This window comes from Phalacrocorax aristotelis, chromosome 4 (assembly GCF_949628215.1).
Source record: "Phalacrocorax aristotelis chromosome 4, bGulAri2.1, whole genome shotgun sequence".
NCBI classification, from domain to species: domain Eukaryota; kingdom Metazoa; phylum Chordata; class Aves; order Suliformes; family Phalacrocoracidae; genus Phalacrocorax; species Phalacrocorax aristotelis.
The window spans coordinates 37323897-37338720 of record NC_134279.1 but is presented as its reverse complement, the minus strand read 5'-3'; the positions used below and the strand labels follow the sequence as shown (position 1 = coordinate 37338720).

Genomic DNA, 14824 nt, shown 5'->3' with positions numbered 1-14824 from the left:
CCCAGCTGTTAACAGCCAAAGAGGTTCTGTTAGAGTGAACCACTTTGTTAACATTTGCCTTTACAACCTGGCCTGTAACCCTCTGAATCACCAAGAATTCCCAAAGAGGACTAAGTCTAGCCTATTCTCTTGAAGGATATAACAGTAGTCACGGCAGTGAATATTTTTCTTAATTGTGCCATCAGTCTGAAGAAAGACTCCACCATGTGTCCATCAAAACCATTAAGCCTCCTAGTGACACCCACTTGCAAGGTGTCAAACTGCAATTAGATTCCAGCAGCTACTCTGATGACCTGTCAACACAGCTTTGCGCAAGGCTTGCAACAGTCTAACAACCTAAAGTAACTATTTCTTACAGATGCATTAAGTGCATTAAGGCTACCCACTCACAGAGCCTCCACTGCTCCTCTGCTACACACACCTTCTGGTTCCCTTTAAATGACTCAGTAGTCTTACACTGTTTCAGACATCCCTGTGTGGTACATGACCTCCGCCTCCTCTTTTCTGCAAGTTTAGGAACCTAATTTAAAAGTAGCTCCAGCAGTACAACTCATTCACCGGAAAACCATTTGCGCCTTGAATGAACTCTGAGCAAGTGCTGATGAAGTTTGAAGATCCCTTTAACTAGTTTTACAGTGGGTTTTTTGTTTGGTTTTAAAGCAGATGGCACTGTATGCCCCAGTTTCCCTGTGGTTACCAAGTGGCAGGAGGGAGGCAGGGACACCCCCAGCAGGGCGGCAGTGGCGGGCCCCCAGGCCAGCTGCCACCCTGCCACAGGCAGAGGGCTGCATGCCGCGCCTCCCACAGCATCATCCAGAGCTTCTGCGGCCTGAGGCTGGGCTGGCTCTGTGTTTTTAGATCAGAAGATGAAATATTCCACTTGCCGATTTTAGAAAGCTTATTCTTAGGGCAGAAAAAGGTCATTACCCCTATTACGGTATAAGCCAGCCACCACCTTTCTGTGAAGGAAAATCACCATGCTGGAGTGAAATACTTGGCTAATTACTGAAGCATCTTCAGCATCGTCATACCCTACATTTCCGTGACCTTCTTTTACACCTGCATTGTTTCACTGTTTATAGTGCTGGGTTTGGACATGGGTGCTTTGTAGACTATTTGGAAAAAAAAAACACCAACCTGCAGATTTTTCAGTATTTCAAATGAGAACAAGCATAAAGGGAACAGAAAAAAGATGGATCCTCCTTAACCATTTGCGTATGCAGCGCTCTGCAATCAGCTGCTTAATTCTGCTTCTTATATGGCAGTTATTTGCCTTCAGAATTCTTTGCTCTCCAGTCAAACGTTTCTTGGAAGGTAATCAAGAAAGTACTACACTATACATTCACTAGTCACTTAAATCCAATTGACAAGATAACTTTACTAAACTGTCAATAGTGACTGAGGTGATGAAAAAGTGAATACATGTCTTACTGTGGTGCTCTTCAAACTGCTTGAAAATGGAAGCCTTGGACAAGGTTCAGAGAAAGGGAAACCCGAGACGTGGATAGCATCTCCCTTCTGCCCAAAGTCTCCAAGTCCATCCCTGCAGTCTACACATGTCATCTGATTATTATGAGAGCTCTCCACAGAGGGCCGCTAAGCTCAAGAACAAGGCTGATGCACGCTCACAAACACTGATAAAAATCTTGATGAGATTTGAGAAAAGTATGAATGCTTTACTTTTGCAAAGACCACCTGGCTATACCTGTCTGTCTCTACTACTAGTAGAAAAAAAAAAAAAATCAGGCATTTTACACAAATAATTCTCTGAAGTAAAGGAAATCCTGAAAATAGAGAAACACTGAAAGACCCGTCTCCTTTTTGCAGAATGCCATCTAGATCGCCACACAACCCCTTACTTCACCAACAGTCCCAGTAACACATACTGCAAACACTAGCCACATGCAGTTCAGGTTGCTGGAAACCCTCATTACCTAAGAAAACACAAGCTCCCCAGACAGTTTGCAAAGATTAGGAAAGTAGCCTGACTGTGGCTGGTTATGTGCTCTGACCTTTTTTGACTTCAGCTGCGTGTGCTATACCCTCCCATCCTCATATATGCCTCATGCCTGCCATGCCTCATACATGCTTTCGGTAAAGCTCCTTGGGCTGAATTCTTGCATCACCTATCCCAGAGTCTGTGCCGAGAGGCCCCTGTTCAGCACCACCACACCTACCGTCACGTTGCTAAATTAGGGAAGAAAAAAAAAAAAAGGTGGCCAATGGAGGCAAACTGCTCTCGCTGACAGCTAACCTCCAGAAGTAGCATCCCCCGCGGCTCGTCCCTAGGAGGGACGAGGCAACGCCTGAGGAGCGCAGCACCGGGCGGCCGATGCGCCGTAGCTCGGCGGGAGCGGCCAGCACGGCACAAGGGCGGGCTCGCTCCTCCTCGCCGGCCGCGCCGCCCCGGGGCCCCCGCTTTCGCTTGCACCGGGCACCTCAGGCAGGGCAGCGGGGCAAGGCGGCCACCCTCCCCTCGCTCCGGGAACGACTGCCTCAGGCTCCCAGCCCTCGGCACCGACACGGGCAGAGCCCGCTGCCCCCTCATCGCACGCCTTGTCGGGGGCAGCCACCAAGCGGCGGGCAGCAGCAGACCCCACTGCGGGACATAGCCCCTCCGCCCCGGGGCTCCCCTCTTCGCGCCGGGGCGACCGCGCAGCACCCTCCCCGTCGCCTCCCCGAGCACCGCATGTGCTCCGCTCCCCGCCGCACGCCCGCGGCCGGGCCCTGCCTCGCCGGAGGCGGAGCCAGGGCACAGCCCCGCCGTCCACCTGCCCGCCCGCTCCCCCGTCGACGGCAGCCGCAGAAGCCTCGGGGGCGGCGGGCTCCCGGCGAGGCCTCGGGGGCGGCGAGGGGGCAGGCCCCGGGGCGGCGAGATGGAGCGCGGCGCGGCGTAAAATGGCTGATCGCCCCCGCTCGCCCGCTGCCGGGAGGGGTCCCCAGCGCTGCCACCGCCGGGTGACGGGCCGGCTCCGCAGCCGCGGCAGAGCCCGCGGGCAGCCCCGGCGGTGGGGGAGCGCGGGAGGGGGAGGCGCCCCGGCGGCCGCGCAGCCCGATGTAAGGCGCGGGGAGAGCCGGCGGGCGGGCGAGTGCGGCAGGAACCATTTTAAAGCTCCGTGAAGGCTGGGGAGGCGCACGGAGACCCCGCGCCCCGTTTCCCCGGGGCCGAGGCCGAGACCGAGTCCGGGCGCTCCCGCACCTGCTCGGCGGCGGCGCAGCGCCGTGTCCCGCCACACCACACCACACCACAGACCCCCCACACCGCACCGACACACACCGGCGCCCCGCCGCCGGCAGCGGGCTGGCGGCGTTGCGTTACTCACAGGCGTTGGTGACGGCGAAGCTGTTGGCCACCTCCAGGTTGTCGATGTGGGGAGTCAGCCTGAACTCCGAGGTGGAAAACTGAACCATCCCTACCCGAAACGCGCTGTACTCCTGATCGGCGCCCCTCGGGAACAGCCCCCCTGCGGGGAAACACACACAGAGGCATATCAGGCGGGCGGGGAAACGGGCAGAGCAGCGCCGGGGCCCCGTCCCCGCCCGCCGCCGGGGCCGGGCTGGGCAGGGCGGGGGTGCCGGCGGGCTCCGCTGCTCGGACAGCGCTGCCGGCGCGATGCCGGCGGCAGGTCCCCGCCGTGCCGGTCCCGGCCGCCGCGGCGGAGCCCGGGGACGCGGCGGGAGGGGAGGTGCGGCTCGGGGGAAGGCGCCGGGCACGGCTGCCGGGGGGACCTGCCGGTTACCGCGGCGGGGCTGTGCTCGCGGCTACATGACAGGAATGCCCGAGCGGCACCGGCGGGGCTGAGGGAGCGGGAGAGCGGCCGGGAGGGGAGCGAGGTCCCGCGGCGGCGCCCGGGCACCTACCGATTTGTATGCTGTTAGAAGTGACCCCCCAGATCAGTCCCCACAACACAGGAGCCAGGAAGACAGAAATATGCATAATCTTTTGCATTTCCAGGAAAAGTAGAGCATCCACAAAGCCACGGAAACAGCCCTTTCTTCTTCCTTGTCCTCCTCCTCCTCCTCCGCGGAGCCGGCTCCTCAGTAAATTAGATCCCCTGCGCGCCGGGCGAGCAGCCGGCGGGAGCAAGCCAACCACGGGGGGAAGGAAACGGGAATAAGCCCTCGGCGGGCGGCAGGAGTCAGAGAAGCCGTTGCCCACGCCGGGAGCTGCTGCCGCCGCTCCGGTCCTCGTCCCGGCTCCGGAAATAAGGGGGGGGGGGGGGGGGGCGGAGGTGGGGGGTGGTGGCGGCGTGCCGTTGGCGGCGGCGCCGCTGTGCTCCCGCTGCCGGAGCGCGCCCGCCGCCCGGCCCTGCCCTCACAGGCGCTCGCCCGCGCTCCTTCGCACTCAACGAGCGGGCGGCGCAGCCGGCGGGGCGGCGGCGGCGCGCCTGCGCGAGTGGCCAGGCTGGCGGGAGCGCGCCCCTCCTTCCCGCCCCTTTCGCCGCCGCCGCGCCCCGCCCCTTCGCGCGCGGCCGCCGCCGCCAGCCCTTCAGCACCGCGGACAGGGGCGCTGCGGCGGGGCCCCGGGGAGCGGCGGCGCGGCCCCGCCCCGGGGAGCGGCGGGGAGCCCGGCCGGGGGCCGCGGAGGTCCCCCCAGGACCGGGCCCCGTGTCCCGTCCCGACCCCGCCGCCGCCGGGGGAAGGGTTGTATCCCCCCGTACCCGGCGCCCGGTGCCTCGGCCCAAACGCCTCCCTCGGAGGGAGCGCGCTGGGATGGCAAGCAGGAATGCAGGAAAAAAAAATAGAGTTTTTAAGATTTTTTTTTAAATTTTCCCTAGTCTTCATTAGGATGACATTTGGATGTAGCCGCCTGCCAGGTATACCAGAAAAGCATATTTTTAACTGCCGTAACCAAACCAGAAGAGTTTATACGCAGGAAGGCTTAAACCTATCCAGATAATTCATTTTCATATATAAAGGGCATTATTTTTTCAAGATGGGTTCCAGCTATATTATTTACTGCAAGCTAAATTTAACGTTTTCCAGTTTGGCACAAAGTCTGTTGCTATGCACCACGGACACACATGGACACACACACGTATCTTACAGAAGAAGAAGCAGTGTAGCAGTACTGTGACTGTGACAATGAATTTGCTATTAAATGGTCTTTTGCTGGTATATGTTTTTTTTTGTTGTTGTTGTTAAAAAAGATGAGGAATATCCATGTAGGAAAAGATACTGATCTTGCATTGCAATTCCTTTTCTTTTCATTATTAAATTGTCTTAATTCTCCTTTCCAGAGACAAAGAAAGGTCTCAAAGCTTCAGGTACTCAGAGGTCAATATAAGTGCATATGCTGAACACATAAGAAGCAGGCAGTTTGACGCCCTTTACCCATCACTAATTCATGATGAGTTTAGTTTCATTTGAGTCATCTCACCAGGAATTTCTGTACTAGCTTCTGTCTGTACTTGTGTCATCATCTCTCTCTCACCACAAAATGAGTTGAGCCTGAAAAAGGAAAAGAGAGCGAGCTTTAACACCGTGAGCTTATAGGCCCTATCACGTTGTTTGGGTGGAATGGCAGAGTGACTACCGCCCGTCCTTGCTCTCTCCCCCAGCCTGGTCCCTCCCAGTAGTCAGGTTTTGTGCTCCACAATAAAACCCACCACTGAATTCTGTGAAAAGAGCAAACGGTGTCACTGAGGCCATTGATAGATTAAGGTATCAGAAGAAAGCTTGCATTCAGGTAGCCCTCGCTGCGCCCTGGACAATGAGACGTTCAGGCATTGACTTTTAGTAAATACTTTAGTGTAATATTGCCAATCTTTAAAAGGAGTACAGAAAAATCGTAAATGTATACTTTTTTCACCTAGGTCTGAAGAATCCCCTTATGTATATCAAATAAGGTTAAAATGCAGCAAAGATCTCAGTTTGAAGATTGTGTTTTAGTATTTTACAATTAAAACAAAAAAATCTTCTCTGCCAATATACATTTCAGCTGCATAACGAACTAAAAGGCCTTTGTCAGATACAGTAAGAATAATTCATGGTGACGCATGTTTTATCTGGTTAGATAGTAAAATACTATTTCATTGTTTATACTAAACCATGGATAAATGCTAAACTAAGTTTGGATCCCGCTGTAGTGGGCACTACGCGACAAGCAACCTTACCTAAGTCAAACAGTTTATGGATTAAGGTCCTGGACCCACTTTCTGTCATGTCGCCATCCTTGGAGGTATTTTAAAGACGTGTAGATGCGGCACTTCAGGGCAAGGTTTAGGAGGCATGGGGGTGTGGAATTGATGGCTGGACTTGATGATCCTAGAGGTCCTTTCCAACCTTAATGATTCTGTGATTCTATGACAGTGTCCTTGCTACACCACGTTAAAGACCTACAGAACACAGCAGGGCAGGTAGGCAAAATAAAAGTGACCTGAGTAAGATGTTAATTACCAATTACAACTGGGAGTTTTGTACAGACCGTTTGTGGTGAGTTAGTAACAACTGCCACGGCAATCACAACTGATACCACCCTGACTGTTGATTTTCTACTGCATACTTTCCATTACAGCATTTTGAGTGTGTATATATATAAACATAATTTGCAGTGTGTGTGTGTGTGTGTATGTAATATTCCAGATTCGTATCGTCATGTCAGAACATGCAGAAAAAACATCAAATTATGTGGCCATATTCTACTGTTGGTGCGTCAGAGAAAAATAAAATATTTCAACTGAGATGAGTAAGTACAAAAGGACAACATGGGCTAATCAATCAGCAAGAAAACAGTTTAATCAGAGTTTAATAACAGGGGCAAATGCTGATAATAAAATAAGGCCTTCTTCAACTCTCTATTTTTTATAACAGTCCTATGCTAATCAAAAAGATGCAAGCAGGCAAAGGAGAAAAAAGAAATTTATAGGTGATAGTAATTTATGGCCGTGTACTAAGAATAGACATACTCATTAACACTGCACATAAAAAATCAGGCTACATTACTGGGAATCACATTCAATACTTTTTGCACAAGAAAAGGAAAAGGATCTAGCAAGAGGTAAGCAAGGACTGTAATCTTAAAACAGAAGATTATATTCTTATATGCATTCTTCTAAATCCATGATAAAAGCTCATCTAAAAATGCATTAGTTGAGAATCTGAACAAAGCATCCACAGGGGGACTGTTAATAATAAGCGTCAATCACTTGTTGAAAGGAACATAGCGGCGCAATAATAATGAAAACAATGACAGATGACATGAGGCCAGATATCAAATAATAAGATGTCAAACCCCTAAAAAGGCTAAGTGCTTAATCCTGATCCCATAGAAGTCCAGCAGAGATTTGCTACTTATTGCAAAGAATGCAGGATTCCATCACAGCTATGTTTGATTTCATAGGGTCTAATGGATGATATTTGGAACATGAGGTAGAAGTTGGTGAGGAAGCTAAAATAAATATGAGTTTATCAGGAATACATTCCCTCAGCAATTCATCCTGGCACAGTCCCGGTTGAGACAGTGGCTGCAGTTCAACCAAATGTTCATATGTTTCAGCAGGTGCACAGGAGACGTGGAAAGAAACTTGGAAATGACTAAAGAACTGGAAATTTTTGCCTTGCACTCAGAAATATTTAGTGATCGCTCCATATACTTATCAAAAAGATAGTTCAGGAATGATTTGATGACATGGAGTGCCTGCTTCAGGAAAGTAACTTTGATAATATAAAGCACTTGAGGAGACGGATGCAGTAAAAAACCACAGGTATTGATCATATTCAGAATAGAAATAAAGTTTATCTTTTGTTTTGCTGTTTTAGTAATGTGTCATTGACCATGGTGATCACATGCTGAGCATTGTAGTGAATTCATCGGTCCTGGAAAATGCTCAGCTAAAATCAGATTCTTTTCTAAAAATCCTTGTTGAAAAGTTAAATTCTGAGAAGGCTCTTGGCAAGAGCTCAGACTAAATGGTTACAGTGGTCTCTTCTGGCCTCACATGCCATCAATATTTGGTTTTTATATTCAGAATTATTGTCATCATTTTTCTTCATTAGAAAAAAATCTGAAAATATGTAGATTTTGTAGGATGCAAAAATGCTGTACCAATGTACGAATCCTTTGATTCTATGGGCAGTCAAGAAATTCTTCCCTTCAAAAAAGATTGTTGTCCTTGGATTTTTGAAATCTGCAGAACTTTTGCAACTACCATTAAATGTAAATAAAGAGGGAATATAAATGAAAGTTTCAAGTTCCAAATCTTTCTTAAATTGTTTAGTCCCATATGTTCGTTCTGGTTCTCAAGAGTCTTTTTAAAAATAAAAAGTACGTCCTGATCTCCCATGCTCATTCTGCTTCCTCTCCTGATCAGCAGACGCATACTGTTCCCATTAACAGTACATATACCCGGGGATGACACGCACTGAGGAATAGCTTATGCTTCTATTATGTGGTTCTGATGGTGGAAAAAGCAACATCACTACCCTCTGGTAGAACTAATGTAATATAATTAGTGACAATTGTACAACTTTAAGTTCCCTTTGCCGTACAGTAGCTGTGACAAGGCAGTTTGTTACTAGCTTGGCTAACCATTGTGAGAAATTTCTTGTGAATTGGGATTTACTATATTTATCTGAGCTACTTGCATTCTTGCTATTTGCAAGAAATGCTATATTCATTTTGCCGATAAAATCACTTAGGTATATGCTGAACTATCCATATGCGTGCAAAATCTGCTATAGATTACTTCTTTTTTCTTCTGATGAGATTGTAGCAAATTGCATTCTTAAGGCTCCAGAAAAAGATAAACGGAACACTTTCAGATTAGACTATGCATGCTAAATCCATGGTTCTTGTTGGGCAATATCATCCCTTTTCTTCCAACAGTATGAACAACTTCCATTGCTTTGTCTCAGACCCAAGGAATACATTTCTTATTCCTGTCCTGATATTTCCCTGCCTACCTGCTACCTCTCTTCTTCCTTGCTGTCTCCTTCCTTGCTTGATTTCCATCTGGTTTTCCAAAGCATTGCCATTAGAATCTTTTTTTTTTTTTTCTCTCCTGTTATTTTGATTTTACCATCCCCGTTCCCCCTGCGGAGCCCAGCTAATTCAAATGTGTTGGTTTTTTCTTTAGACTGTAACAGCCAGCCTTGATCCTCTCTCTTTTCATCTGCCACCTCTCCCATCTGTTCCACAAGCAATGCCAGCCTTGACTCCAGTGTTGGTTTTGATTCTCATCATGTTCTTATTCCTTTTTCCATGCCAACATCTATGTTCGAAATATGAACCCTACACCCATTTTTCAGGTCAGTTCTTAATCATTGAAATTCCTCTTTAGCCTGGCACCTTTTCTGTCACCTGTGAGAAATGTGTTACTCGTTATTCATAACAAAAAGCCCTTTGGAGATGATGAAGACATCGGATTTCATATACTGGTGGGCTGTACTCTGCTGAGGTACGGTACTTGTCAAATCGCCTCTCCACCTCAGTTCCCTGCATTCATAAACAACACACTAAAACGTTCAAAGGCAAATACAACCTGACAAAGAATGTTACAGTCTGCTTTCTATCGATATACCTGTGGTACACTTTTTTTGTTACTCATTCTCTGATTTCTACTCACTTGTGACTTGGGCCTTTATTCTGTACAACAGAAGCAGTTTCCCAAAATCTAGGTGTTTTCTCCCTCAGCAGTCACAGCACCATGTGGTGACCTCGCATCTTCAGAATCCCGAGCGATGATAGCGAGGAGCAGCTCCAGGTCCACAAATTACAGCCAGATTGAAAAACAAGGATAATATGTGCCATTGATAATAACACTTTTGTATATGCTTGCTCAAACATTCCTCATGGCTGCACTTAACATTATGAATATCGTAGGAATTTGTTTCTGTCATGGTAGTGTGTGCTGAGGCAGTACTTTGAACAAGGGTTCTGGACAAATACCAGCCCATGGGAAATGGACCATGTAATGGTCATTCTTGAGACGGAGGAGGCCCGTTCTCGGTTTAATGCTTCATTCATGAAAACTACCCATAAAATATATGCCTACTCCGCCTATCTTAGCAACCTAGAGAGATCAACTGATGTCCAAATTCAAATCTGATGCAAATCTGATATCTTGACAAGGTCAAAGAACATCAGAGACTTGACTGCTTTTTATATGCCAACAAGGTAAAATTAGTTAATGAACACCGAACTCTTACAGAGAATGGAAGTTCTGACAGCAGTATTGCGCTGCTAGTCAATACCCTAATTTGGTTTATGACCTCACACAGCATTCAGGAGAGCGTTGAAATAAACTTTGCAGAGAGCCTTTCAACCACAGCAAAACTAACGAATCCCTAACTTTTATGCTAAACTCCTTAATCCAAGTAAGACAGCTTCTGAAAATATTTCACAGTGCAGGAGTGAATCTCTCCTACTTAACTTCTTGTCTGAAACAACATCTGTGTGACCTCATTCACACCCTTTGCACAAGGCTTCAAGGCCAAGAGCTCTTTGAACAAGCAGGAAAGCTGCAATGACATCGCTGGTGTTAACCCTGCTTTTGGCCTGGGCACCAAACTGGTCAGGAGCCAGCGCCAGGGAGGGTGAAAGGGCGGTGTGTCACCTCCGGCCCTTGGGGCTCGGCTGTTTGGTAGGGCCCAGGCAATTTGGCCAGCTGTCAACGTAGTGAGATACATGGTGGTAACAGACTGCTTTTCTGCTCCCTCCACTGTAAAGTAGAACAAAATTCACTGTGGTCACCAAGGGAGTAAATGAAACCTCAATTTTTCTTCTTCTGTAGGGGGCATGTTTCCCTTTTGAACCTTATAGAAATATCAGAAGATACACAGGCATCAGTTTCCACTTATGCCAACACTACTAGTTGCAGTCATAACCACTTTATACCAAACTGGCTATGTAATAGGGTTTCATGCGTCCGCAAGTAACAGAGAATTAGGTCATAGGTTCATTTATAAGTAAAGTGTGTGAAGCTGGATTATTTTTTTGTGAATTTTAAAAAGTAAAAAAAAAAAACCCTTCTTTTAAAAAGAGACATGTTCATGTTATGGATTTAGTTTAAACAATGGCTATGTTATTCCAGTAGATTTTATTGAGATAATTTTTATAGTTTTATAGTTTTGTCAAGCCTTCTGTCACAAGGAAAAGAAAGTGAAATTTAAGCTACAGTGAGTAAGAGGTTGACCACAGATCAGTCAAATGTTCCCTGCTATGTTTTTAATAAAAAATAATAGAAAAATTATATCAACCGTACAAAAACACTTGAGCAAATGTTAAAATAATGTATTTTATGACACAAATAAGTAAAAGAGGAATTGTGCTGTTGCAGAAATTACACTATGGAACTTAAGCCCTTAGCAACATTAATAATAAATTAAGTTGGAGGAATAGATAGAATTGCATGAGACAAGATAGTAATTCCTTCCTTCAGGAAATGCTCAAAAGACATGAAGATTTTTGTTTTGTTTTGTTCAATTACCTACTGCAGTCATTTTACACTATTCGTTGAAAAATCCCATAAAAAGTAGGATATAAGGTTAAAAGGACTGTTGTGATTTGAAACATCAGCTCTTTTATCATTATAACCTTTCAGCAACAGAAATATTTTTTGGGTTCACTGTTTACTTGTTTGGCATTGATAAGTTTTATTTTGAGAAAACCAACTTGTCAAGAAACAGCTCACTTGAGTTATCCCAGAAATGTATGGAGTTGTGCTCAACAGAAGTTTATTTTTAGTTCTGAAAACCACTTCAGTGGTTCAGTCCCAGAACTAGTTCACAGCACAGATAAGAGATATTTTTACTTTCACCTCTGCATAGGCGTATCTTCCTAGAGATTAACTGTGATAAAGTGTGGTGTCAATGGCAAGTTTTTACAGAAGGAAAAACAACAAAGCAGAAATGTAAGAAAAAAGAAACTGTTCTTATGAGGCACTTAATTACATACTTTGGACTAGAAATACATCTATGTCATGGTAAATGTGCAGAAAATAACATTATTCTAATTGCATAATTGTTTTAAATATAGGCTTTAATTGCAGAGCTCATAGAAGAAAAATTTCTGCTTATAATATTTCTGACATTAAAGACAACGTAAATGATGTTGCTTGTCTTTACTGAGACTTCATCTGTGTTACAATGGAAGGTTGTATCATACAGATTAACTGCTAGCTGTTATTAGAGTCTATGCAGTTGCCACTTAACCTGAGACTTACCTTGTTCCTTGCTAATTGCATTGCCCTAATAAGACGTACACACAGAGATGATGTGCGCAGGTAACTGCGTTCAGAACAATTTTAAATTTATGGTTTCCTTTCATTACAGGTCAGCATACGCAAAGCAATGCATTGAGGGCTTAAAAAGAAAGAGGCAAGTTGATGGGGTTTCAAGGGCAGTTCAGAGATGCCAGTTACGAGCACACAACAAAAACCTAACCTTGAATTTAGAGACATCACTGTCCTGAAGCTAAACCAGCTACAAATAAAAACAATCTACAGTCAAAGAAAGGATTTATGCCACAGCTATGACTATGTGGACCAACAACAGGCACGCTCTTATAGGGATCCATCGTACTCGGTCCTGTGTTTTGGTTGTCCCCAACCTGTCAGTACCAGCTGTAGCTACTGTGAATACAGCATTTATGCCTTTCTGTTAAATCAAACAGGTTTGCTAATGTGATCTAAAGATCTCAGTTTCTATAACTAAAACTATAAAAAGTAGTTGCTGATGGTATCTGAAGTAAATATGAGCACCGAAAGGCATTTTCTGGAGGAGAACCCCTCCAACGTTTGCCTGTATTCTGTGGGTCTCCCTGTGGTTTTAGTAGTAATAAGAAAATAGGACCTTAATTTTAGAGGTTGGTCAGCTATAGCAAATAAATGTCCAAGGCAACAAAATGAGCTTACCCAAGCCACAAAAGATCTCCTTTAGAAAAAAGCAGGGAAATATAAAAAGATCAGAAACTTCTAGCCTCAAGCATGTATCCGGAATAACCCAGTTCTTACTGATGTTTTCAGCAGCAATAGTTCAGGTTTTCTTTACAGCGAGAAGAGTTCAGTTATTTGAGGCAGTTAGGGAAAATCACAAATCTTGCAAGCGCTCTGAGTGCTACTGCAGAACAAGATAGCAGAATGCAATATTGCTTCTTCGCAGCTATTGCAGTGCTGTACTAAAAGAAGTCTGTAGTATAAATGTTATGTTTTGGAGTGGAATTTTCTCTATTCATCATCTGATTATTTTATAATTTTATTAATTATAACTCATCTCAATAGAGTGTCTCATTTTGGTGACAGACAATTTGGTGTTATTGACAAACAACTGTGTGGTACATAGGGATAATCAATTATAGTAACATCCCATGAAAGGGCAGTGAAATTAAATGGATTGAAAATGCCACCTTTCATGGGCTCCCACAATCATTGTTTTTTCTGAACGTCAGTCATGAAAGAAACCCTGCTTTCTGACAAGAGCAGTGCTGGACTTGCACTCCACCCTGGAGAAGGCAGTAATTAATCCGTGAGTCAGACAGATGTGTGGCATTCACTTCTAACTTTCTGTATACAAACCAGCCCCCAGGTGATTATACCTATAGTGCTGTTAGATTGTTGCCCTATAAATGAGAGACTCTATCACCGAATGTGAGCTTCCCACCTCAAGGATTTAGCTAACAAACCCCAGGAAATGTATCCACACTTTTTAGTATCCCTTTTATAAATTTATTTACTAGTAAATAACTTAATATGTTGATTAATTACCATATAGCACTACTAATATTAACAATCTAGAAGAAAATTAGTTACCAATTAATCACTGTTTTTCTTTAAAAAACAGTACTTATTGACTACATTATATGTGACAAAACTTGTTCTGAGCTTGCAATTGAAGGAGCTACTCCAGCGTGTGATTTAATATCCCGTGGCCCACATAGCTCACTCTGTGCCATGGCAGGGGATGATTTATTTTACAGGGAACTGAAAAAATACATAGTATGATATCAATGTGCTTTGAAAATACTTGCAAACCAAAATAGTAATAATGGAAGGGGAAAGTACTGGTAAGTTATTAAATCCTGACAAGCCATTTTCATGAAGGCTTAGTCCTAAGAATGCCATTATATTAAATATGGGTATTTCTGCATATGTACATTAAATTATAAGTGAATAAATGTACCGTTTTAAAAGATTCAACTTCTTCCTTCATTATTCTGCAGATTCTTCTGCGGAATTTGGATCCAAGGAAGGAACTCTGAGGTTATTTTAAGAATCCTTTTTAGAGGATGGAAAGGAGTAATATTGAAGGGAAGAATGTATACATGCAGTGGGTTTGATCCTCCTCTGACAGTAAATCAGGAAGAACTACAGTGTAAAGCCAGTGTACATGAGAAGAATATCAGGCACTTGATATCAGAGGCAGACTACTTCCAGAAATGTTAAGACCAGGAGAAAACAAATATAGATATCACTACTGTATAACACTGAATTGATTATTAAGGATGACTGAAATAATTTTTATTATTTGTGTCCATTTCAGTAGTGCCCTAAGGCAGTGTACAACATATAGCAGCAGATTATTTTTTGTCCCAGCCATGTCCAATCTAAACAAAAGGCCTTTAGCACAACAGAAAGCAGCATTGTCAGCATCTATCATTCGATGCAGAGGAACGTAAGAAAACAGAGGAAATAGTCTGCCAAACTTGCGCAGGAGATCTGGGGAAGGGACACCTAGCTCTCATTAGTTACTGGGTACTGTGCTGAGCCACAGACCATCACTTAGGTACGATGTTCAAACTTCAGCTGTACACAGAGCCGTGCCTTCAGTCATGCACTGTGCGCCAGTCAGCTAACAGCAGTCGTTTTACTGCTTGGTCAGAGAAGAA

General features: G+C 45.3%; 1 protein-coding gene across 5 annotated transcripts in view; it reads right to left on the bottom strand.

The window, feature by feature from the left end:
- GRIA2 (glutamate ionotropic receptor AMPA type subunit 2) overlaps positions 1-4343 on the bottom strand; it is a 99462-nt gene extending 95119 nt beyond the window's left edge. For 3 of the 5 annotated variants that reach the window (XM_075091012.1, XM_075091013.1, XM_075091011.1), the window contains exons 1-2: positions 3862-4343; positions 3324-3464 (exon numbers count right to left, since the gene is read on the bottom strand). In XM_075091012.1, coding sequence (XP_074947113.1) covers positions 3324-3464; positions 3862-3949 — 229 coding nt within the window. In that variant the 5' untranslated portion in view covers positions 3950-4343. The remainder of the gene's footprint in view (positions 1-3323; positions 3465-3861) is intronic. The other 2 variants (XM_075091010.1, XM_075091009.1) reach the window with 2 other exon arrangements.
- Between the last annotated feature and the right edge of the window lie 10481 nt (positions 4344-14824).